General features: G+C 42.9%; 1 protein-coding gene across 2 annotated transcripts; it reads left to right on the top strand.

The window, feature by feature from the left end:
* Positions 1–1,030: 1,030 nt before the first annotated feature.
* Positions 1,031–24,866, top strand: epha2b (eph receptor A2 b). Of its 2 annotated transcripts, none has more exons than XM_067591589.1 (17): positions 1,031–1,226; positions 1,931–2,010; positions 3,566–4,214; positions 14,665–14,820; positions 15,259–15,618; positions 15,840–15,970; positions 16,260–16,431; positions 16,529–16,628; positions 17,322–17,377; positions 17,476–17,601; positions 18,270–18,455; positions 18,572–18,633; positions 19,483–19,692; positions 19,849–19,998; positions 20,160–20,353; positions 21,319–21,474; positions 22,953–24,866. In XM_067591589.1, exons 1-17 carry the CDS (start codon positions 1,046–1,048, stop codon positions 23,059–23,061), a joined length of 3,078 nt encoding a protein of 1,025 aa, XP_067447690.1. In that variant the 5' UTR covers positions 1,031–1,045; the 3' UTR covers positions 23,062–24,866. The 2 variants fall into 2 exon arrangements, with proteins under 2 accessions (XP_067447690.1, XP_067447689.1); XM_067591588.1 differs by having other exon boundaries at positions 18,270–18,467.
* The last annotated feature ends 330 nt before the right edge of the window (positions 24,867–25,196 follow it).

Genomic DNA, 25,196 nt, shown 5'->3' with positions numbered 1-25,196 from the left:
ACTAACATTATGGTGCATTCAAGTGCTCCCTGTAAAGTGTACGCTTTTGCTTTCAGGAGGATGGCTGACAAGTTGGTGCTTGAAACCTTCTTAGGAAGACAATACAGTGTTGTGTAATTAGGACAGCAACAATAGGTTATTTTCATTGTTGATTAATCTGTTGATTATTTGTAATTAATGAATTTTAAAATGACCATTGCAGTTTCTCATTGCCTGAGGTGAAGTCTTCAAATTGCTTGTTTTGTCTCACCAACAATTTTATGTAATTAACAATGAACAGAGAAAATCAGCGAATCTGCAAATTCAGAAAATGGACCCAACAAATGTTTGTTAATTTTGCACTGATAAGTAACTTTAACTGACTAATCTTTGCATCACCAGTGCAAATGTATAACTTATACATTCACAGATTCACTTACTTACCATAGTGTATGCCATCTTAATGCAGTATTTCAGTATCTAAGCCCTCTGTAGATAAAGGCTACTGTATGTACCAGTTAAGTGGCGATGCGTGCAGTGACTGTGCTGTACTTTCCATACTAAGCTTTTGTAAGCCCAAATGGTAGGTTTTTGTTTGTATTAATACTCTGAGGAGCAAAGGTCAAGACAATACGCAGCATGGATTTGCAAGCTGCTTATAGCTGTTTCACTTTGTCCACAGAAAATCAGAAGAAAACAGCAGGTCTTAACATTTTCATATGGACTTGTATTAGATAAGCTGTAGATATAGATATAGAGGTTGTTTTTCTTTTTAAAAATTGCTTAGGCTAATAGTAGGATTTCCAACTTAATAGGCTTGCTCAGGTGCGTCCGGATTAGATTGCGAAATTTCCGACAGTTCCTGAAGGTTGCAAAAGTTTCTCATGTGCCCCCCTCCACCTCCGCCCCTGAATACACACACACACACACACGCACACACACACACACGCACGCGCGCACACACACACACACACACTCACACACACACACACACACACACACACACACACACACACACACACACATTCCAGCAGGCGGAGTCCGTGACGTGCTGGGCCGTTTGTGAATGAGCCGCAGCGAGCAGCGCTCACCTCTCAGAGCAGAGTCCCAGCCAAGCCCAGGAGCGCAGAGAGAAGAGAGAGAGGAAGGAAAAGTTTGCCAAATGGATTTCTTTGGAGGAGTCAGACTTTTATTATTCTCATATGTTCTCATTAACGGCATATTAATTACTTTACAAACTAAAGAAGGTGAGTGTATTTTTTTAATGATAATTTCAGAAAAGTTGATCACCTTAAATCTTTCTAAGCTTTATTGAAGTGAAGCACGCGTGCCATGCGGGGAACCTCCTTTAAGAAACTTTAAAACCAGGAAACACACTTTCTTTATCGTGTGACAGTCATGTAACACGGCTAAGACTTATTTTATGAAAACGCTTTAACTGTATAAAATGTTTCTGGTTGAAGTTGTGTTTTCAATTAGTCATAATCCATGAAGTTGAGATCGTAGCCTGCATGTGCGCTCCTCTAAACTTTATAACACCAGCAGGTGAATTCTGGAAATATTTTTGTCGCGTTTTTTGTATTAACCCTTTGAACTGTGTATCACTTGTTAATTATCACATAATCTGGACCAAGTTTATTTTTTAATCATAGCTAAATTACAAGTCTAGGCCTACACGTTGCAATCACGACTATAAGCAGTCAGACTATAGTCAGAGTCTTGAACTGCTTTTTTTTTTTTCAACTAAAATGGACGTTAGTTTTTCAACAGCCTTTAAAGTAAATACTGCCAGATTTAGGGTGATTCTACAATAAAATTTAAATCATTGTCATTTATAAATATCTATGTTTTTTTGTGTAAAATAGAAGAGATGCATGAATTCTGAGTCAAAGTTTCTGATGAGTTTAAAGGTTTATTCTCTTGTACTAACGGTGTTCTCGTGTCTCCACAGAAGTGCTTTTGGACATGAAGGCAACAGGAGGTGAACTGGGCTGGTTGACATGGCCCTTAGATCAGGGAGACAAGTCTGGGGTGAGTATCGCTCCAGGTTCTTTTCTAGCTCCCACGTTCCCGGTTGGAATTTGCCTTCAGGATAAATCTGCGAGGAGAAAATGCACTGGAAGGGCCCGGCTGAGCTGAGAGCCTCCGGTGCTCTTGCCAATGCGAAATATTTGACCATTTGACTTGTGGTTTGCTGTTGAGTGAGCCTCCTGTGTATACATGTCAGGCTTTCTATAAAATCTGGTATAATCTTAGCCTAATGGTTGCCTGGTTATTCTTATGAGTTGTAGGAGTTGCCTGCAGAGCATGTCTGGGCTGCACCAAAGCTTCGGCAGACAGAATAGCTGCTAGCTCTGAACTGGGAATACTTGTGGCTTCTTGCGGTTTCAAGGCTTCAGCTCCAGAATTGTATGTTAGAGAGCAATTAACTTTTAAAGTTTGCAGCATGTGGTACCTCTTTTTAGAGGGGATGGGTTTTAGATGGAGCCAATCAGTCAGCGCTACCTTTTCCTTTAACCAGGGGAAAATGTCTAGCCCTATGTTTAGAGATGCTTCCAGAGAATAGCTACATTATTACACCCAAATGCTGTGGTTATCTCTCTGCCAGTATACAGGAGGCATGTGTGCCTTCTTCCATATTGTGGTTTTAAAGTAATTGACCAGTCAGGCTCATGCAAATTCACTGTAAATGGGCTCATTTCATGTGCTGATGACTCAGATGTGTGGGCATGCTGTTGACAGTGGCTCACCCAACTTCTTTTAAGAGAAGTTTCCCTGCTATAAATCACTTTGTCAGTTTTGTTTCACTTTTTGCTCTAATAAACATCAGGTGTTGGTGTATTTTGTGAGGTTTGTTATTACTATCATTGTTATTATGATTATTATTTTTAAAGTTTTAAACACTCATCTAAAAAAAATGTTCACCAACTGTTTAATAGAGGTGTTGGTTCTTCTGTTGTACATCAAATTTATATGCAGAGCCACACACTCAGCCAACAAAGCACATTCCTTTAATTAATAGCACAGTGGCTACATGCAGAGAGCAAACCACAGCCCCTGCCCCTGTGGGCCCAGATGTTCCTCAAGAGCCAAGGTTATGTTAAAACACGCTGTCACTTTTTTCAGAAATATTTGTGGCAGCATTAAGTATGTGAGCTGCAATGCTATTTGCCAAAAGTGGCAATGGCACGTGAAAGACTGAATTGGAAATAATTTAGGGTCTTTGCAGGAAAATGAACGCAGAAATGCTTTGTCACAAAAAAATCCCTGAGGTTTGCTCTATTGTTGTTGCAAAGGCTCATAAAGTTCTCCATGTTGCATAAATGTGTTATTGCTATGAAGGATAGTTAAAATATTCTGCAGGAGTAATTAGCAATATGTAGGTAGGGCCATGAGTTCCCCTACACACAGACTGTTTTTGTTCTCAGGTTCAGATTACAGTGGTTGAACCCTCATATGAAGTTCTATGGTGCCCCTTTTATTTTCACCTCCCTTATAGCCTTGGTCCTGCCCTGTATGCTTGGGGGTTCCCCAAGAGTCAGGGATTGTGGCTCTAACCTTGTTGGTTTGTGTGGTTTTGTTTCAGTGGGAGGTCGTCCAGAGGACCCTGAACGGCTCTCAGTTCTATACCTACTCTGTCTGCAATGTTGGAGAACGTGAACAGGACAACTGGCTCCGCACCACCTTCATCCAGCGGCGTCCATCAGCCTCGCGAGTCTTTGTGGAACTCCAATTTATCGTACGCGACTGCAACTCTTTTGGTGGTGCCTCGATGACTTGCAAGGAAACCTTCAACCTCTTCACGTCTGAGTCGGATGCAGATGTGGGCACTACCTTCCGCAAGGGCCAGTTTAAGAAAGTGGCCACCATAGCTCCTGACGAGATCACCGGCAAGAACGATCTGCGCATCAACACTGAGACACGAGTGGTGGAGAACCTGTCTCGTAAAGGCTTCTACTTGGCTTTTCAAGACATTGGAGCCTGCGTTGCTCTTCTCTCTGTTAGAGTTTACTACAAAACTTGCCCTGCCACAGTGAAGAGTCTTGCATCCTTCCCTGAGACTGTGGCTGGAGGTGAGAACCAGGCACTGAGGGAAGTGAACGGGGTGTGCGTGGAAAACGCCATCAGTGAGGAGGTGCCCCGCATCTACTGCACTGTGGATGGAGAGTGGGTGGTACCAGTTGGACAGTGCCAGTGCAAACCAGGCCATGAAGAAGTCAAAGATGCGTGTCAAGGTAAGGGTGTGCTCTTGAATCTTTGGTATTTGTGAAGGTCTTTTGCCCCCAGGTACTCCATCCTGTCTGGGTGTAAACCCAGGATGCAGTTCCCACGAGAGTGTATTTTTAATGTGACCATTTTGCATTAGTCACCATTTAGATTCATTTCAATTGCCATAGGTTGTAAAACAAGTCAGTATGACAGACTGCGGATATTTATCATAGGTGTTATTATCATTGTTCACTGGAATTCTCCCCTTGGCTAACATGGCTTCTCTGCAATGGAAGGAATGCTAAGGTCTACTTGTACGTGTCGGGGCATCATCCCTGACCTTGAACCGATACCTATAAAATTAGGAAATGTGCTTTTAAGTTTCAACTATAACTCCAGTTCCATGGAAAAGTTTGTTAAAGCCAACTTGCTTGGGATATAAAATGTTATACCCCTTGGGGAAAGTTTTCACTCTGAAGGTTCTCAGATCTCTCATTCATGTTGTACCTACGGGTTTTAAAACCTAAATGAACACTTTAATTTACCATTTAGGTCTGAAAGGCATTTCTCATAACTTCTTTAAACTCATTTTGTAGCACAAAAAGGATGCACAAATCTTCTTTGGTCACAGTCATGACATTAAAGCCACTTATTTAAAAATATGTCAGACACTCAGACACTGCACCCTTCACAACACTATCTTTCAGGCTGTTGCATCAGGTGATTTCCTGCTCTTTCATTATCATCTGTTCTCTTATCTTTATATGAGTTTGCTACGTAGTCCAACCATACTTCGGTCCTTTGACTTTGTAGTTGTGGCATGGTTGTGTTTTAAATCCTGAAAAGAAGGCTTTTATTGTTGTGGGAAGGGCTGTCAGGGTGACTGAAAGTGATCAAAGACGCCGGGAGGCTACTGTACTGTGATGGATTAGCATCTTCAAGGCTAGTGGGGGGAAAGGGGAGGAGGCAAGAGGAAGCTTCTGAGCCTCACTGACTTTGTTCATCTCAAGCATCACAGAACGCAGAGGCCCTCCTCTTGTGAACGGGCATGCCGACTACACGTTCCCCTGTCTGTCTCAGCATCCATCTTCTCCCCCTCTCTGTTTTCACAAATTTACTGAGCCTCAGCTTCTGGGTGTATTTTATGACTCCATCGGTGTATATGAACATACGACATAGGCTGGCATGCCAGAGCATGTTGAAATTTGTTCCATGACTGAACACCTTAAGACTCCCATCAGCCCAAAGTACTCCTCCTCCTCCGCTGCTTTTTCTGGCACTCTTGTTTATACACACACACACACACATGCATGAACTGAAACACTTATGCAGGTATGAACACCCCTTAATCTCATTCTCAAACACACGCATTGGACTAGAGTTGTAAATCCTCATGTAGCCTGCCTATAATAGATTTGCTTTCCCACTTAGTTTCTCTCCCATTGGCAACAGACCGATAAAAGTGGTGAAGTTTTCTGTCAGTACATCATTTTTAGCTGTGGGAAAGTGCCAGGTAAGATGATTAGGGAGGAGGTGGAGGAGGAGGAAACGCAGGAAGGAATGAGAGAAAAGTCATACAAAAGCGACGGAGAGGTTGTGTTTAGTGGAGGGGTGTGATTTTAAAACAGAGAGAGGTGAGGAATGGAATGTAAAGGTAAGAGAACAATGAAGCGCTGTGTTTCCCCCGTGAGGCCGGAGGAGCCCACCTCTACCTCCACCTACATCTCCACCTCCTCTCCCCCTTGGCTGGTACATTCCTGATCAGTTTGCCGAGGAGGAGCCTCCCAACATTACTCCAGACCTGTGGAATTCCCAGGGGGGGAGGTGGGGGGGGGGGGAGAAGAGCAGCTCCAGGTCAAGCCCTCAAATAAAAATGACTAAACACAGAAACCCCCCCCACTAAAAACTACCGAGTTGAAGTCAAATGAGAGGTCGGAGACGCGCGAGGGAAGTAGATGAAGGTGGAAATGAATCACAGGGTTGCAGAGCAGGGCCAAGATGAATGGTTCGAAGGGCTTTAAGCGGGATCTCCTTCGGACACACAGTTAATCATTCTGCCCACTTCTTTCCTGAGCTGCGTGCCGTTCAGGGAGAAACCACAAAACTTCAATTGTGGTGTTTTTTCTTACTTTGGTTGAAATTTTCCATGTTCAGCGATGTGTTCAGTCAGTTTTATGACTCCTCGGCCCCTCGGGACCTGTTAAAGTAGAAATCTGTGACATTATCTGGTTTTTGTCTCCGTCTCTTCATCAGCGCCCGCTGTTGTAGTGTTTCTGGCTGAGACAGAACTTCTCCATCAAACTGTGTTTCTGGGATCTTTTTTTTTCCGTAGACCTTCTGTTGAGGTTTCTGTAGGTGGCATGTGGCGCTCTCCTCTTCTCATTGCTCATTTTAACCACAGAGTCTTTTTTTTTTTTGCACAAACAAACTCTAAAGATAAACACATCACCTCCTGTGCTATAGAGACCTACCAAAGTGTTTAGAACAGCAAATGTGAAAGCTTTTATGAACTGGGTGTAAATCATATCTGTCAGCGGTAGTGAGACACAAAGCCGGCGTTTGTTTTTTTTATGAAAGCAATACAGATTACTTTAAAAGCAGCTTATTTTGGCTCTGAGAATATATGACGTGTCAATTGTAAAATGGATTAGACTTAAAGTAAGCACAGTGAAAGCTGCTCTAAAGATTTATATGTTTATTAACATAAGACTCACAAGAGTGATGAAGGCCTGATAAAGATGTTTGTGTTAATTCAATTTTTTGTCCAAATAATTGCTGTCTTGTTTAGTCTATTTGTTACACTAGTATATGCAGCACTGAAGCTTTATTATTATTTTGTAAAATCCTTAGGAAATGCATTAATGTAAATTTGTGTTTGGTTAAAGAAGTATATCAATAAAAAACGGATTACTTTAGTGAAAGTATAATTAATTTTCATTTTAATTAAAAATGAAAATTAATTTAATCTCTAACAATGAATCATATTTTAGAAACTGATTTCTTTGTATGAAAAATCTTTTAAAAAATCTTGATCTGAACAGTAACTATATTAAATTTAAAAGTGTAAGAAGTGCAATATACTGAAATGTAGTAGAGTAGGATTACAAACCAGTGAAAATAGAAATTCTCTAGTAAACTTAAGTGCAAGACTTGAGTCAATGTAATGATTTATTTTCCGCTGATGGAAACAGTTTTTAGTATGCGACTCCAGTTTTATATTTTGCTTTGCACCTGCTTTGAATCAGGAAGTCATTTTTATTTTTGCTCAGTGAGAAAATAAACATTCTTTTTTCAATTCTGGAAAAATCTTAACTTTTTGCAATTAAGTGGTTGGCTTTAAGCCTGACAGCAGCGCTGTGGGTTTCCATTTGTGACTCACTGTTGACACTGACACGGTTTTTCTCCATTGCCTATCACGCCCTTCCTTACCCATAATCCTCCCTGGTACAATAGAACAGCATACCGTGTGTCACCCCACAAAAGACCATGGGCTGCCCTGGCTGGTCTTCGGGATTGTGTTTAACCGTCCAGATCCACACCTCATCAGCGGCTCTAAAGCCTCATGCACACTCTTTACAGCTGACAAACGGGGCTTAATCCCACATCATGGTTTCCACAAGGCCTTATTTAAAACACAATGTGGAATATTTTGGACTGCTGAAGGCTGGTTTGGTGTCTTGGAGAAAATGGCGTCTTGGTGGAACAACTGTCCACTGAGTTCCAGTAAAGTTATTACTCCTCTCGCCAAAGAGGTTCCAGTAAACTATTTTCTCTCTCCCCCTCCTTCCCTGTCTGTCCGCGTCTCTAAACTCATCCTCAGCTGATGTAACAAACAGTTGGTGACTAAGTTGTAGTTGTGTGACTGCACGCTGTGGTGAGTGATTTGTATGGGTAGTAATTGACTTGGGTGTGTTTGTGCTTTTTAAGTGAAGTAACTACTGGTTCTGCATGCTTTTTGCGTGCTTTTGCTGTCTTCTACCTCTCTCTCCACATCCTCCCTGTCCCTGAAGGGTCTTTCTATTTTAGCTTCAAATTTCCCTCATCTTTTATTTATTTGAAAGTTTCTTATCTCAACACATTCCCATCGCCATTTTACAGTCCTTAAAGCAATTTACTCAAGAGACGTACACTGTTGCGCAAGCTGTCCCAAGTATAACAAACTGACAGACAAACAAAAGTTTTTCTTTCGTGTGTTGTGTTCCTGTTGTCCGTGAAATCACAGAGCGACTGTTATTTTTGGCTGGATTGCAGGTCATGAATACGACACCAATAGAGTTTAAACATTCCGTTTCACACGACCCTGATGTGACTATTTAGACTGTGCACAGCTCTCCTCTTGCTCCCTGGTAAATACATTTCTCCACCACTGACTCGTAAAGATAAATAGAGGCTAAATTTGAACAATGCTGCCAATCAGAGAGTTTTTAGTGTAGAGGGAAAGAAAAACTGGCTGTGTTCACATAGTGGTTAAGGCACAAACATTTAGTGAAGGTGAAATGTAAACTTCAGCCGTCAGTTTTTGTTTTAGTTGCACAAAATGGGGCTTGTAGCTCCTGTATTCGATGGTGGATTTGGATTGCTGATTGTTCACTTGGAAGTGAATCCTGCAAAAAGTCAGTTATCAAATGTTTCATGGTCATCTCAATCTGCTCGTACCTGGTGCCAACTGGTTCATCATAATCAAGCATAACCTTTTAAGATCAAGGTCTTGTGCAATTTCAGCTTATCTGATGGGCAGTACACAAAGAGACATGAACATAGCACCACACCTCGGGATCTCAGGGGATTAATTTAGTTGACTTATGTTGAATTTCACATGGAATCATCTCACTCCTGCAAGATAATCCCCACATTGAAATTTCCTGCTGTACCAAATTCCCTTGGCTCTTGATCCCTGTAGCCGGTCTCAGGAATAAAAGAAATCGTAAAACCACTGACTTATCAGACAACTCTACTCATTTAGATGCACAGGCTGGATGTAAACTCTTTTTCTTCCTCGGCTCTTAAAAGCCACCGTGATTACTTTGAGTTTGTGGGTTCTTCAGATCTTGTGCCAAGGTAACGTCTGCCTGGAGGGCTGAACTTGAGGGAGTTGGTTAGATAATGGGGGAGACTATGAAAGCACTTTCAAGTGGTGTCATGCACCGTCTTGTTGGGCCATGTTTAGATTGAACAGAACACTGGCAATTACTATGAAGAAGATGACAGGAAATGTAGCAAAGTTGAGCTCTGGTGGCCCCATGACTCTTTAATGTGAATTAGAGCAAATCTTACTGTTGCGGTTTAATAAGTGTGATGGTTGAGCCTTTGAGGTGTCAGAAGATGTAGAAACCACTCTATTAACTATTATATCAGATATTTATACCTTTTGGATGCATTATTCACCAACGGTAATGAAATTCTGTTTTCGCCAGATCATTTACAGTGGAGACCTACATGTTAACTTGAACCCACAGATGGAGTTCTTGTTAGCCTGTAGCGTGAATGGTGGACAAAAATGTGATGGCAGACCTGTGTACAGCCAGACATTTTTGGTTTTAACACAAAATTTGTTCAAAACTGCATTAAAAGCTGACAACACAACACTGGACATATTAATACCTTGTAAATTTGATAATTTGACTTGTTAGCAAACAGTAATGTTAGCTTATTGAACATTAGCAACATATGCATTTAAGAGTTTCACAATTTAGAGTTTTGTTTCAACTCCACTGTTGAATATATGTCCAATATTCACTCTGTTAAAATGTTGAAATGCAGTTTCTAAATGTCTGCTGTTAGTCAAATAACTGAGGCTCAGCAATTCTTGGCTTTTTTGTGTGTGCTGGTGGTGGTGGGGAAGTTGGGACATATTTCCTCTTGGTGACATTCCTGAGCCTGAAGGCTGTGTGTATGTATGTGTGTGTGTGTGTTGGTTTGGGGCTAGCAATGTGAAGCGCATTGTATTGTACTGCTGGTGTGTGAGGTCAGCACTTTCCTTCCCCCATGTCATTCAGCCATTGCCCCCCCCCAGCACAACACACCACCCACCCACCCTTCACTGCTAACAGGACAAGCCCACAGCGGAAACCGGAGGTCACCTAATCCCTCGGTGACTCCCCGACCCGTTTGCTCAGGGCTTTCCATTGTCGCTCGGTGCTCTGCGGTCTCGCTCAGGCACTTTCCTGATAAGTCATTTTGTTTATTGGTGCATTTGGTCCCATTTTAGCCCCTTCCCCTAACCAGGAAGCAGACGGTTGTCAGCGTCTAATGTGTTACTTGTGGGCTTGGCGTGCTGTTGTGTTTGCCACCTGGCTGTCTGGATTTGACCAGCAACATGAGGAAACGTGGCCAAATGACTATGACTGTGGTCCAGCTGAAGCCTCTGGAAGCTATCTGTGACTTTCATGTCAGCCAGGAATGGTTTCTTCAAAGTATCAGCTTTACTTTAGAACATGTTGAGCATGTTTTGTGCCTCCTTGACTCCACTCTATCCCTCCTTCTGTCAGTGAGCCTGAGTGGACAGAGGGAGTGAGAGGAGAAAGGGGATCATGGAATTTATTGTGTTTGTTAACAACCCCAGATGAAAGCCTAAGTGCAATTGTAAAACAGATGTAATGCCCTTACAGCTGCTCCATTGGTCAGCTAATCCTTTTGACTAATGACCACCCCCCCCACACCACCTTCCCCCACCCCACACGCACACACTTCCATCAGCCCCTACACCTTTACTGCCCCCCACTTACCCCTCCCCTCCTCTACCTCGGTGACCTCTGGCTCATGTTACCGGCTCACCTCCCCCATCAGAGAACCCCATTGTTCCACCACAACCCGACTCCCCCAAAATGCTAATGATATGTTGTCACCCTGCATACAAACAGAATGACATGACATATTGCAATTACGGGTCTGACCAACTCGGGAATGAAAATAGGGGGGTGGGGAGGAGAAGTGAAGTAGATGAGGGTACAGACAAAGCAAGGATTCACTTGCCTCCAGATATAGCTGCTCTGATAAGGATCTGAACATTGTATTTATTTCTTATGCATTTATTTTTCCAACATGTTTTTTTGTTCACTGGCCATACTTCTGAATTTAACCTCCTTCCCCATGAGACAAGTCACCGGCTGCTGCTGCAAGTCTTTCTGCCTCCTCCTCCTCCTCCTCCTCCTCCTCCTTCTCTCTGCGAGCATGTGTTTGTTTTACTTGGCCACTGACTCCCTGTAAGCCATGCACAGTTTAACTCACAACTACCCTGAGGCAGACATGACCTTTCTGCTTTTAAAAGCCCAGCTCCGGACTCGATTGTGGAGCCCCCACCCTCCCACACCCCCACTCACTCCTCCAGTCCTGAAGGCGATTTCTGTTGTCAAGCCACCATGTTACCCATTCATCCATCTATCCGACCATGCATTCATCACTGTCGCCATCTCATCCATCTTAACTTCTGCCGACAAACCGGGGGACCCTTGGGGGCTCCTACTCCAGAGCCACTCGGGCTCCCAGAATGTAAAAGGCCTCATGCACTCACTCTCAATAAACAAACACAGAGCCACTCAAGGCATACGGGGCCTCTCAAATGACAAACAGTGCCTCGCTTTGTAGCAATAGGTACGGAAAGAATGGTAGTCTAAGTTTGTCAGATGTTTCGACTCAGAAGAAGCTGGGAGACTTTTGTTTATGAGGGGGAAAGTGTTCATATAAAGAGCCCCCCCTCTTGAGTTTTGCGCCCATGTTCATGTTGGGTCAACACACATTCTGGCTTCCTTTTCGCTTATTATTCTGTCTCAGGACCCTGGTAGTCTCAGCACCGGTTCTTCTCTTGGTCACGCTCCCCTGTGTTTCCATGCTTTGATTGGCTGCTTTAGGAAGGAAGCGCTGCGTCAGCCTCACACTTCCTGCTTCCTGTTGTGTCCAGCAACAATCCAAAGCCCCCCTCCACCTTATCCATGGAACCAGGAAGTTTCCTTTCACTGGACTTTGCTCTTTTGTCGAGGAATCTTCTTGTTAAATACCTCAACAGAGAGTCATCTAGTTTCACTTACTGTCAATGTGACTCATTTGTTGAAGATACACAAACTCTTTCACCTTTTTTAGTAGAGAACTGGGCTCAAACTGAAGCTACAGTAAAGGCGCTCCACTACAGGCCTCCTGTTGGGTGGTGTGCATTGGAATGCATCTTGATTATAGAGGCGGCTCAGAGTGTAAGGCCATCATCTCCACAGGCCTGACCACGATGCATTGCAGCCGGCACTGTAGCGCCAAAAAGAGGCTAGTCCTCCTCTATTCAGTTGCCATGTGGCATTTCGGCTATTCCCATCTGCAATGCTTGTGTGTGTATGTTTTTTTCTCTCAGCACTTGAATGGCATGGCATTCTCCTTGCCTGCTGGTCAGCGGTGAATAGCAATGTTAATGGGTTAGCTGGGAGCCTTTTTAGTGAGGACTGGGAGGAGAGAAAGGAGGGGAGGAAGGAATTTGGGGATTACGAGGAGGAGAGGTAGGGGAATGAATCGGGGTTTGAGGCAGCAGCTGTTTCCCCTTCTCAATGGAGGAGTTGAGCCTGGCCTGTCTCTTTTCTGTCTCCCCTCTTTTCTTCAGTCCTCAGCAGGATACAGTATTCCTCTCTTTCTTTCTGGAACCTTCTGTTCCTTCATACCACCTCTCTTCTGCTGAGCCCGTCTACCGCCTCATTCTCGTTAATGAGTAGCAATGGCACTGAGTGAAACAGCTGGCCAAGACAGAGAGGATATACCGTCTTGAGGGGCGGATTGAGTAACATGTAAGCCAATTGGGCAAGGCTCACAAATTCTTCTCATTCTGAGTATTTTTCTTTCCGCCATTGTTGTCATGCTCTACAGTTAATACACACCTCTTCATAGCAGCTCGGTGAACCGCAATGATAGGCAAACCCAATGGAGTCTAAGAGAAACTCATGGTCAATCAAGTAAATCCCCTTGATATGACTTAAATGGAGCGGGAGCCGTGTGCTCCCCGTCTTCTGTGTGGTCACTTGTGGCTTCCAAATGAACTTCATTCAACTGAACCACAGAGAAAAGCAGCCATACAGCGAGACAGTATCTTTGAGTGAATCTGATATTGTCTTTGTCCTTGGCTCTCCTTTTCAACTTGAGACTGCGTGTTTGCCTTTGCCGGTTTCATTGCTTGTCTCTCTTCACTGGCATGAACTTCAATCTTTCGCTACGCATGCCTCATTTCAATTGGCTATCATGTCCTCTTTCTACCTTATCTGATCTCCCTCTTGCCATAAACTTCCTCATTTCCATTCCCTCTTTCTTTTCCTGTGGCCCGCATGTTGGTTCTCATTTGCATTGTCAACATCTTATGACATCTGTCAAGAGCTATATAAACGCTCCAGGCAAATGACTCTGAGGAAAGGAAAGAAATGTGTGTGTGTGTGTGTGTGGGTGTGTGTATATATGTGTGTTTGGCTGAATTAACTTGACAGAGGGACATGAACAGGTGACAGGCAGCGGACATAATCCCTCTTCTGATGTCAGATTTACCCATGTGTCTATGGGTGTGCTATGCATACATGTATGTGTATTTTGTGCATACATATGGATGTGGGTGCATGTGTGCAGTGCATACATGAACGTGTGTGTGTATGTGTGTGTGTGTGTTTCAATGTGTGATGGTGTGAGGATGTGAGCAGCAGCCGTTGGAATGCTCTTGCAAAGTTTAAGGGGGGCCTTCTCATTTTCACTCTCCTTTATGGCGCGCTCTCTCAGAAATTTCACACCGTATTAAGTTCATATTTCACCACCGCTACGCACAGCTGGATTCTCTACCTGCATTTCTTTATTCCGAGTTGGACGTGTGAAATTAAGTGTCATCTTATCTAGGCGATACAGTTTCAAAAGTCTGCATGTGGGTCATTGAAAGGAAAAAATATAATAGTGTTGAGTGCAAACGGATGCTCTGCTTTCAGCCATCTCACTTTTAATTCTTGACGCTTTGCTGATTTGCCTTTATTTCTCTTATTGTAATGCAGCATTGAAGACTGACTTACTGTCGTGGAATGTGGGATGACTGGTTGTGTTTGTTGAGAGAGAGAGAGAGACAGTAAGAAAGCAGCAGTGGAGGGGGGTTGTGGTTGAAAAAGTAAAGAGAAGGAGTGCCGGCTAGTCAGGGAGTCTGCGTTTTTGTTTCAGGGCTGGGCTCATGTGAGCAGTGTCTTTGCTGGAATGGACAGTGTTTTAATGAGTAGAGTCAACAATGTGCAGAGCCTTTCTTCTGTTTTCTCTCTCATATCTCTGTCACTTGTCCAAATGTGACCTTTAGCCTTGATATAATAACATGTCCACTCAACCTTGGTGTCTTGCACAAAAGGTGAAAAGTTCACAGCGTTACTGATGTTTTAAAGAGCCTTGAGTGATCTGGAGGAACTGGCTGTGCGCTATGTCATATGGGATGTTGCCTGAAGTCATTATTGTCCTTGTTCACCTTCTCATGCAAATGTATTTTTGTGTTTGCAGAATGTAAGCCTGGCTTCTTTAAAGCTGCAGCATCCAGTGACAAGTGTGAGCCGTGTCCTGAAAACACCCAGAGGCAGGGCTCCGGCGCTTTGTTTTGTCCCTGTATGGATGGCTTTTACCGGGCCCCAACTGACCCCTCTACTGGACCCTGCTCAGGTGACAAGTCCCCCTCATCTCTGATGAGAACCTTGAAGAAAGTACATTTAGAATATTTGCTGTCAATGAACCACCAAGTATTGTCATTTCCATGTGACTGTCCTAATGTGAACTCTAATTCAGATACATTTTGAAGATTTTGACTTTTGTTTGAATCTTACAAGATGTGCAGGAATTTAATATTTTTTGTTGTTGCATTCGTTTTCGCTGCAAACATTAGTGTGGTTTCTGTTTGAATCTCACTTCTAAGATGTAGTTTCAAGAGAGAGCCATTTCCCAGAATCCAGACTTTTTGGACATCTTGTAAAATTCAAAACAGCACTCTTTCTTTTTAATGATACTGTCATGTCAGGAAGCAATCTCCCACATTTTCCTTTTCTTGGTTTTCTTCCTCCCTGTTTCTAATATCTCTTATCTTTCCTGATCTGTGTTCATTAGGCCTCCCATCTGCTCCACGAGACCTCCAGGCTACCACCACCCAACTCTCTGCAGGAAAACTCCTCCTCTCTTGGAGCCCACCGGAAAACACGGGAGGTCGAACAGACATCACCTACAGCGTTGAATGTGAGCGCTGTGAGGACAATGTGTGCCAACCCTGCGGAGACAAAATTCGCTATGAACCGGCCAGCACAGGCCTGACCGACACCAAGGTTTCAGTGAGCGAGCTGGACGCGCACCTCAACTACACCTTCACTGTGGAGGCACATAATGGCGTGTCACTGTTCGCTAGTCAGGGAACGCCACAGGCTGATAGGCCACCACCTACCATCACTCTGACTACATCTCTGCACTACACAGGTGAGTGAGGCTGTTATGAGCCAGTGGAGTGATGCTATCTGTGCTGCAGTAATGAGAGATGCTATCTGTAAGGCGGTGGCAGATCTGTAAGTCGAATTGTGCTGCAGGAGTGACATGAGGTTCTCAGATTTCATCAACCGGAAGCACAGCCATACTGTTCATATTTTTGGATTATTTCACATCCCAAAGATACTGAAGGCTTCTTGGCTCTCTGTCCTTAGATCCCCCCAAGATTACCTCAATGCGACTGGTTGAGAGGTCTCCCACCAGCTTGTCCCTTTCCTGGGACATATCCCCCCGACCACGGATTCAAGCCCGGCCTTTCCGCTATGAACTTAACTACCGCAAGAAGGTGCGTCACTCTCATTTGCTTTTCTGTTATGTGTTGAAATGAAAAGTCAGTTTTATGTATTATTCTGCATTTTTCACTGTATAAGTTTAAAGCTCCTTCTAAGATATTTAGTTTAAATAACACAGAGGGGCTTCAGTTTAAGCTCAGTGCTCCTGATCTGACCAGTTAAACATAAACTGTCCATTAACTTAATACTGAAATTAAATCTGTGGCCTCCATCTTCAGCAGTAAAACCGTTTTGTTTTTTCTGACTGAATTTCTCCCTGACCTCTCTTCTTCTGTCTCCCAGGATGATAACCTGGATGTGACTACCTATACCGTACTCATACTGGAGAAGAACTCTGTGCAGATCAGCGATCTAGCCCCCGGCACTGCCTACCTGTTCAGGGTGCAGGCCCTGAGCAACGATGGCAGCCCTGGAGGGTCCAGCATGGAGGAACAGTTTGAGACCTCATCTGAAGGTACAGAGGAGAACCACTGTGGCAAAATTTTTGCTAGCTTTGTTCAAGAATGGGATTTTTCTGATGCGTGTCTGTTTCCTTTATGTGTGTTTTACAGGACCCCTTGCTCCAAACAATACAGCAGTCATTTTCGGTGCGGCAGTTGGAGGAGCGGCCATGTTGTTCATAGTGGTCGTGGTCCTTTTCCTACGCAGACGGTCAGTAAACGCCCCTCTCTGCTGCCCTCCTTGTCTTTCTGTTCTGTTAATCAGTCAGAATATACCCTCCTTCACTGGTTTCCTCTCCAATTCTTCTGCCCTTCCTTTGTGGGGCCCCCAAATGGCCTTTGCATTCACTCTCTCCTCACCTCTCTCTTTCTCTTTTCCTTTAGCCAACTTTCTCTTTCTCTTTATCTGGATCTGTGTCCCAGCACTCACTAGGGAAGAATTTGTGTTCAATGTGCCTTGTCATTGCTCAATGGTTATATTCTAGTGAGTGTTGGGGCCTTTGAAAGGAAATTGGTCCAGAGTGGTACATTGTTGGTGATAAGAGGCGCTTGGTTCTTTCTGTACCACACCGCAGGCACTTTGTAAAGGTGACCTGTGCCTGTACTGTAGCAGACTGTAGCCCGTCTGTCCACCTCCCCCTCCCTCCTGCTTGTCTGTCTTTCAGTCTTTAAATCGGCTTGGCAAACACAGTCTATCTTCAATCTTTATCAAAGGGCCGCTTCTCTCTGAATGGACGCATTGCAGCGTCGGGATCCTTTTGAAAGCTTTAGAGTGTCTCGAAAAATGATAACAAAGGTTGCTATGTGCTATTGATATTAAAGCAGGCAAATGATATATAGAGAAATGTTCATTTATTGTTTGAAAGTGGGATATTAATTTACAAATGTTTTTTATCTTATTCAGGAAGAGAAACTCTCATACCAGGCAAGGACCAGAGGACACCTACTTCTCCAGCGCAGGTAGATAAAATGAATCTCTCTCATCTCTCTGTCTGACCTTATTCACTTTATCTTACTAATTTGTTAACATATAATAATTTTCTTTCTTTTTCTCACAGAGCAATTGAAGCCTCTCAAGACCTATGTTGATCCACATACATATGAGGACCCTAACACAGCCATCCTAAAGTTTGCCACTGAAATCCACCCAAGCCACATAACCAAACAGAAAGTCATTGGTGCTGGTGAGTGACATCCCTGCTGAGACAATCTGCTGTGGGGCTTAACTCAGAGATGTTGGATGTTGAAAGATTTTTCCAATCCCCAAATTCGCTGTTTATATTGTGCATTTTCCACAGCTTAGCAGGTTGACTGACAGTGGTTACTTTAGTGAGATTAACATCTATCTAGCTGGAGTTCTCACACAACAAGTTGAGACATTTTGTTGTGTGGCAACTCTTGGCTGTGGGACCTATGTGTTTTGGCTCAAGATGACATGAACTATTACATAAAAGAAAGAAAATGTTGCAGTAACAGTATTTTGGAAGGATATCAGAGGACTTCCGCAGGCCGTGCCCAAATCTTTCCATATGTTATTCAAGTATGTAATTCACCTTTACCCTTTGAGCCAATACACCCTTCCCCCCCTTTTCGCCTCATGTGACAGCTGATTCCCATGCTCCCAAACCACAGGCCATCCACCAATTAAACAACATAGGCGCTCTCTTTCAACACCCAGCCAGAACACACCTCTCTGAGAGAGCCTCAGGCAAAACAGTCACAGAGACTTCCTTATTTTCACAATGTTGCAAAGCAAAAACCCTGGCAGCCAGAAACCCAAGAAGACGAATCAAACACACATTTATCAGATATCTCCTTTCTAAATCAACTGTCTCATTGATGTGTCCTGCAGGAGAGTTCGGTGAGGTGTACCGTGGTATTCTGAAGGTGCCAGGGAGGAAAGAGGTGGCAGTGGCTATCAAGACGCTGAAGCCAGGCTACACAGAGAAACAGAGGCAGGACTTTCTGAGCGAGGCCTCCATCATGGGTCAATTCTGCCACCAGAACATCATCCGTCTGGAGGGGGTGGTGACCAAATGTAAGGACTTCTGTGAGTTTTCGGCCTTTTTTTAAAACAAACTTTTCTCTTAATTTTCATGCCTGTTTCAGGTCAGTTTCACTATATAATTCGTTCTTATGTGTGTGTGTGTGCAGTCAAACATGCCATGATTGTGACTGAATACATGGAGAACGGAGCACTGGACCGGTACCTTAGGGTAAGTCTACCACTTACTGTTTGCGCTGATGGAAATTTCTGGGTCTTTCCAAGAAAAACAGGTTGTAGATTCAGTCGCCAAAAACGACCTATAGTTACGTTTGAGTGACAGACACATCTAGCGGCCGTAGTAATTATATCCTGGAGAAGTGACGCAGTTCAGATGACATCTATATAAAGTAACTTCCTTATTATGGTTGGGTGGATGGCTAGATAATTAGTTAGATGGCAAAAAGTGGACTTAGCTGCAGGAGACCACTGTTCGCACTGTTTGCTTCCCATTTCTAACCACAAGTCGGGGCAATTTTTAAAGAACTGTAACGTGGTGTTTACTGTTGCCATAATAATGAAGGTTGCCTAACTTTATGGAAGTAGTAACGTTTCAAGTGAACATTTTAACCCAAACCATGATCTTTCCCTAACCTAACAAAGTGGTTTTTGTACCTAAACCTAACCAGACTTTAACAACAGTGTTGTCACATCATAAAACATTATTTTTTAAGAGTGATTTGCAATGGTTTTGGAAAGCAGCATATTTTGCTCCGATGGCTCACTCTGGAGTGCAGGTACAAACGACCTATGTGGTTGTTTAATTTGGAGGAATTTCTCTACTACGACCATTACCACCGTGGCGATAGACAAGCTGTGTTTTTTTTTTTGTCTAAATATTGTTTGTGCCAATAAAATAATGTCTTTAAATGTCTATGACAATAATTCATAGATTTGATGTTGATAACTATTTTATCATTTTGTACAGTCTTGTGATGTCAATGTTTCTTTTATTATTCTGCTTTTTATCAGTTTGCTACAAGCTTGGTCAAAAACTATAATGAATCTGTTTTACCCTCAGGACCACGATGGTGAGTTTTCCTCCTTCCAGCTGGTGGGCATGCTGCGCGGCATTGCTGCAGGCATGAAGTACCTCTCTGACATGAGCTACGTTCACCGCGACCTGGCTGCCCGCAACATCCTGGTCAACAACAACCTGGAGTGTAAAGTATCAGACTTTGGCCTGTCCCGAGTGCTGGAGGATGATCCTGAGGGGACATACACTACAAGTGTGAGTACATGACTTCATGTTAGCTTTTAAGTAAAAAAAAGATTGACCTCAATCACATCAAAGCAAGGTGCAGCCTGGTGTCTGTGTTGGTTTTTAGATTCAGGAGTCCTTTTTTTTGTTTCTCTGTCTCTAACATGAAACATTTTTCATGCACAGGGAGGTAAGATCCCCATTCGCTGGACAGCTCCAGAGGCAATTGCATACAGGAAGTTCACCTCAGCTAGCGATGTGTGGAGTTTTGGCATTGTCATGTGGGAGGTCATGGCCTTTGGCGAAAGGCCTTACTGGGACATGAGTAACCACGAGGTGAGTTTCAGTGTTTATGGAAAGTTTTCAGGAAGCGCTTTTCTTAGTTTTGGTGTTAGAGCTACATTGAGTGTTCTTTTAGTGTATCTTATGTATAATATATTTTTAGGATCCTAACAGTGAGAAAAAAAGATCTAATTAGTCACCTAATAAACTTGCAGGTGATGAAGGCTATCAACGAGGCTTTCCGGCTGCCGGCACCAATGGACTGTCCCTCAGCTGTTTACCAGCTGATGCTTCAGTGTTGGCTCCAGGATCGTTCCAAGAGGCCACGCTTTGGAGACATCGTCAGCCTGCTGGACAAGCTGCTGCGGAGCCCAGAATCCCTGAAGACCATTGCAGATTTTGACCCACGGTAAGGTTTATTTATGTACATACCAGACTAAGGGTTCCAGTGTTGACCCTACTGTAGCTGCTACTATCAGCAGCCAGTTCTCTGAAACAACGTTCTAAACAAAACTTCTGAAATACAACTAGTGTAAATAGAATTTTTGTCTCAGTAAATAATTGCAAATTTAGGTTGCAAAAATGAAGATTTGAGACTTGACTCTTGTGAGCTGTCAGCAGGCCTTAAATACATTGAATATTAAATTATTAAGCCTGCGCATTGAATGGACTTGGTCTGAGTCTTGTTAAACACCATTAACTGCTTCGAAAGCAAAATGTTAAAATGCTAAAAAACCCCGGTGAGAATCAAACTGGGATGTTGCATTAATTTATTATGTGTCTCATCCACTAGACCACCAGGAAGCCCTGGACTTGTATCATTTGAAACTTGATTCAACTTAACACTTTAATTGGACCTGTCTCAATACTTTATATCTTAATATTAGTCTTGGTTGACTTATAACTTGATTTGGACTTGTCTTTATTGAGACTTGACTTGGACCTGCTTCAAAAGACTCTGGCAGCAGCTTCCCATTTACTTTACCTTTTAAAAAAGGGGCAGTTTGGGGGGGAAAGGGAGATTAGCTTTAAAATGGTGTACTGAAACCATTAAAAGGATATACTGACACCTTGCCTGCTAGGCTAATGAAAGAAATGTGTGTGACCTCCTGACAGAGGAAGTCTAAAGCTCTTTTGTTTGTGATTGTGTGCTTGAATGCATATTTTCTCCTTTGTGAGGGAGCATTAAAGCCAGAAATGGTGAGAAAAGACAAAAGGCTGTCGCTCTCATATCTCCATTGGCTCTTGCCCCTGACTGCTCCAACTGGTTTTTAATCACTAACTGCACAGTAATTATAGTCCTCAGTCATCCGCCTCTGTTGTGGGAACGTCTGTTGATTATTTGCATTTGGATCTACTTTTTTTTTCTTGCAGCGTATCCATCCGCTTGCCAAGCACCAGCGGCTCAGACGGTTCCCCTTTCAGGTCAGTGTCTGAGTGGCTGGAGTCCATTAAGATGAGCCAGTACAGCGAGAACTTCACCTGCGCTGGGATTGTCACTATGGAGCAGGTCCTGCAGATGAAGAATGAGTAAGTGGGACATGATTCCAGATTTGGTGACATGACATAACAAGTTTGGATGTTTTTACTTGATGTACTTGTTAAGTATGCTGTTGGCAAAGAAGGAGGAACATTTTGTCATCAAATTATGTTCGGAATTAAAACCATTAATTGCACAAGAATGTTTTTCCTCCTGACATTAAGTCTGTTATGGACTCCCCTCTTGTAGTTTATGTATGTTTTCCTAAAATGTTGCTTTTTAACAGCCAGCAGAATAGTTTGCGCACAATATAATCTCCAACCTCAGTTACAACTTGAGAAATGTTTGAGATGGAAAAAGTAATGGAGGGAAGAAGAAGGAGTGGGCTCATTTGTGGTAGACTGGCGATGGTGGCTTGTGGTCGCTGCAGTCCTTATTCTTCTTTCCTCTCTCCATTCTTTCTCTCATCCCTCCCTTCACCCACACACACTAGCTGCCCTGGGCAGCACTTTTTCTTGAGCCCCGAAAACCACCAGTTTTGGCTGTTTAGGGCAAAGGCCTTTTGTGGCTTTTTCAACATTAAAGAAGGAAAGGAAGGAAAGAATAGCCCGTGAAGCAGGGGCAACTCGAGGAGATTAAGGAACTGAAATAGATGGATGAGATTTGAAGCCCCGTAGTCGGCATGTTTGTACTTCTAGAAAGATTGAAGAGGTGTGCTCAGAATGTACCCCTTGAACTTATCACAGCGTAGTTTACGGCAATTGGATCTTCTAACATGTGTAGGAGCATTAAGGGGGCAATTTAATGAAATGGACTCAACCTTTTGGAAAAAAAGGCTTAGTGAAGCACATAATATAAGGTTGTTTTGGGGGCAATAACGAGGGCCAGAGCTTTTCCCGACCGCACTACCAGCCAAATGGGACCCCCCCCCGTTTCCCTTCTCTGCCATGGCATATGTATCTCAGTTGGTCTTGGTAGTGATTTGGGAAGATGGGCAGACTGTAAAGCAGACGACAAACCCTTTTGAAGTATTTGTCATACAGAATGGTGTGATTTCATGGCCCCATGTTTCCATCTCAGGGCATCTGGTAGCACTCTTGGAAAACCAGCAGTTATTTACAACCCACCCTCTGCTTGCCAGACAACTGATTCATGGTCAACAGGGAGAATCCTCGTTAAGTAATTAAAGCTGTAATTAAGGCTTTGACTTGGGGCTGCTGTGTTGCAGGGCTTTTGTAGGTTTGCATCATGTGCTTGTGAAGAGCGAAACCCCCAGTACTATCCTTTAATGCCGAGGATAAATTGAAACCTCTGCAGATTACTAACTCTGAACACACTGCACCTAGCTGCACTGGTTCAGCGATCAAGCAAGTCAGCTCGAGGCTGGCATTTCATCACGTTGGATGAATTAGTGATTACTTCAAGGCTTGAGAGGCAGGAAGGATGTGCGTGAAAACTGTTGGAATGAGGCCAAAGTGTAAATCCATGTGCAGCTCCTCTTACATACTGTCATGTCTCTCTCTTACAGGGATATTAAGAACATCGGGGTGAGGCTTCCTGGCCATTTGAAAAGAATCGCCTACAGCATCTTGGGTTTAAAAGACCAGACCAGCACCCTGAGCGTGTTTGCAGTGTGATCCTTACAACGAAGGGAATTAAAATTGGGCACTGAAGCAGGCAGCCCTTTGAACTCTAAGCTGAGCTGGAGCGAAACTGCAGGGACGGCTTTGGATCGGCAGGACCAAGAGAATTGTGCCATCCTTTGGAGCCGACTGAATCAGACTTACTGTACATTTTTTGATTTCTTCATCTTTATCCACATGGGAATGGAGCAAATATACAGCAATAGATGTATCAAGTAGACTGTATATTTAGATATCTATTTTTATTATCCATGTCTTCTGTACAAATGCAATTCATTGCTCAGCATTTTTTTTTCATTTAATCTTCTCATTCCTGCTTCATAAAAATCAACAATCAAGCCACCTCTCGTAGCATCCTGTATCAAACAAACAAGGAAAGTGCAGTAAGTGTGATAGCATGGGAGCAGTGGAGTCCAGCCCTGGTTCAGTTTGCGGTTGGTGCTGATGTCACAGCGTCTCCCTTTTAATTGGCACTTTGATCCATTTCCTGTCAGACCAATGAGGATGAGGAATCGAGACGGCTGAAATGAGCGTGAGCTGGCCAAATCCTAAAGAGATGGTGTTGTTACTGGCTTTCTACTGGCTCAGCTCAGAAATTAAGCTATAATCATATAAGTGATGTTATATGAAAAAAAAAAAGGAGAGGATATATATGAGGTACTCTTTGTGTACAGATTTACTTTTGTGTGTGTGCGTGTGTGTGTGTTTGGGCGATTACCACAACTATTGGGTTTAAGAATTTATAATGTAGCACTTGGATCAAGAATCATATGATCTTGGTTTGTCTGAGAATTGCAAGAAAAAGGCGTTCACACTCAAAATCCTTAACTAAAAGAAATGGTATCGAGTGAGAAATTGTGTAAGTGAAATGAGTTTCAATCAGAATGACAGAATTTGTTTGTAGTGTGCCGGTAATGAAGAGAGAGAGGGTGAAGTTTGCCAAAATGCAAATGCCCCACCGCCAAAAAAAAAAAAAAGATTTAATGATGATGAGTCTTGTTGTGGTTGAGATGATTTCATAATAGTTTGGTTTGCAATTTCAATGTCTCATTTAGTTTTGTAGTAGCTAGACAAATACTCATTCATGTACCTGTTGGTTTGAGTAACATTGTGATGGGATGAAATTATACGCTTTTACAATTAAGTGCTCGACTTGTTCCAGACATTCAAAGACATTTTAAAGTGCCTGTTTGTGGAACCGCAGTGGGAGTTTGCTTCTGCCTGTTTTTTTGAAGCAGCTCTCTGGTGTAGTGGGAAGTATGTAGTGGACAGTTTCCCCAGTGCTCTTAATTGATGACTGCAAATCATTGTGTTACTGATGTACACCTTCTTTTACTTGAATTTTTACTGCATTTTCAAATGTATCTATGATTCTATTGTAGCTGATAGATCCATCTGTGGAAAAGGGATTTTTTTGTTATCACTCTGGTTTACTGGTTGCATTTTATACATTTTGTATGATTTCACTATTTACCATATTAGCAAACTGATTATTTTTTTAAGCTCCCATCACTTTCCTCCAAAGCGATGTCTCCCATTTTTGCTGCCTTTCTAAAAACTTTGAGAGTTCCTTCATCAAAGAGCAAACTCCTTCCTCTTTGCCTGTTGTTTTATACTGTATTTAATAGTCTATTTATTTTTTACTTGTATTTATTATCCTGATAAACACTGAGCTGGGATTATAATTGAAGGTTGTTCTCTCATTCTAAATAAAAAAAAAAAGCTCTATTGTGCCCTTTTGATTCCTGAATTATTCAAACCTGAAATTGCCTTGTGAAGCAATAAAGTCTTAAATTGAATTTGGCAAAGACTGATGTATGACTGACACAAACAGAGCAGAGGAATGCTTTATTTTTCTTTAACTGTGCTGGGATGTTTATACTTCCACCTGGATATCCTTATAATGCTGCTGCTTGGGTTTCTGGAACCTCTAATAAACATTTGAGTGCTTCATTATCTGCAGGGGGAAACTAATGTTCAGGCATAAATACACACACAACGCAACACACAGCAGCATTTTTGTCAGCAACTCCTGAGAGCATTTTATTAGATTTACATTCTCTAATCAAATCAACTAATCTAATCAAACGATGACATAAAAGTAAACTTGAAAACCTCAAATTTTGCCC

This window comes from Thunnus thynnus, chromosome 6 (assembly GCF_963924715.1).
Source record: "Thunnus thynnus chromosome 6, fThuThy2.1, whole genome shotgun sequence".
Lineage (NCBI taxonomy): Eukaryota > Metazoa > Chordata > Actinopteri > Scombriformes > Scombridae > Thunnus > Thunnus thynnus.
Note: the sequence above shows the minus strand (reverse complement) of the source record. Positions and strands in the feature narration are given on the sequence as shown.

Excerpts from the sequence above, each read along its gene's own strand:
- epha2b (XM_067591588.1), top strand. The coding sequence starts at position 1,046 with ATGAGCCGCAGCGAGCAGCGCTCACCTCTCAGAGCAGAGTCCCAGCCA. Across the intron at positions 19,999-20,159 it reads GGGACATGAGTAACCACGAG|GTGATGAAGGCTATCAACGA; the intron begins GTGAGTTTCAGT and ends ATAAACTTGCAG. Across the intron at positions 20,354-21,318 it reads ATTGCAGATTTTGACCCACG|CGTATCCATCCGCTTGCCAA; the intron begins GTAAGGTTTATT and ends TTTTTCTTGCAG.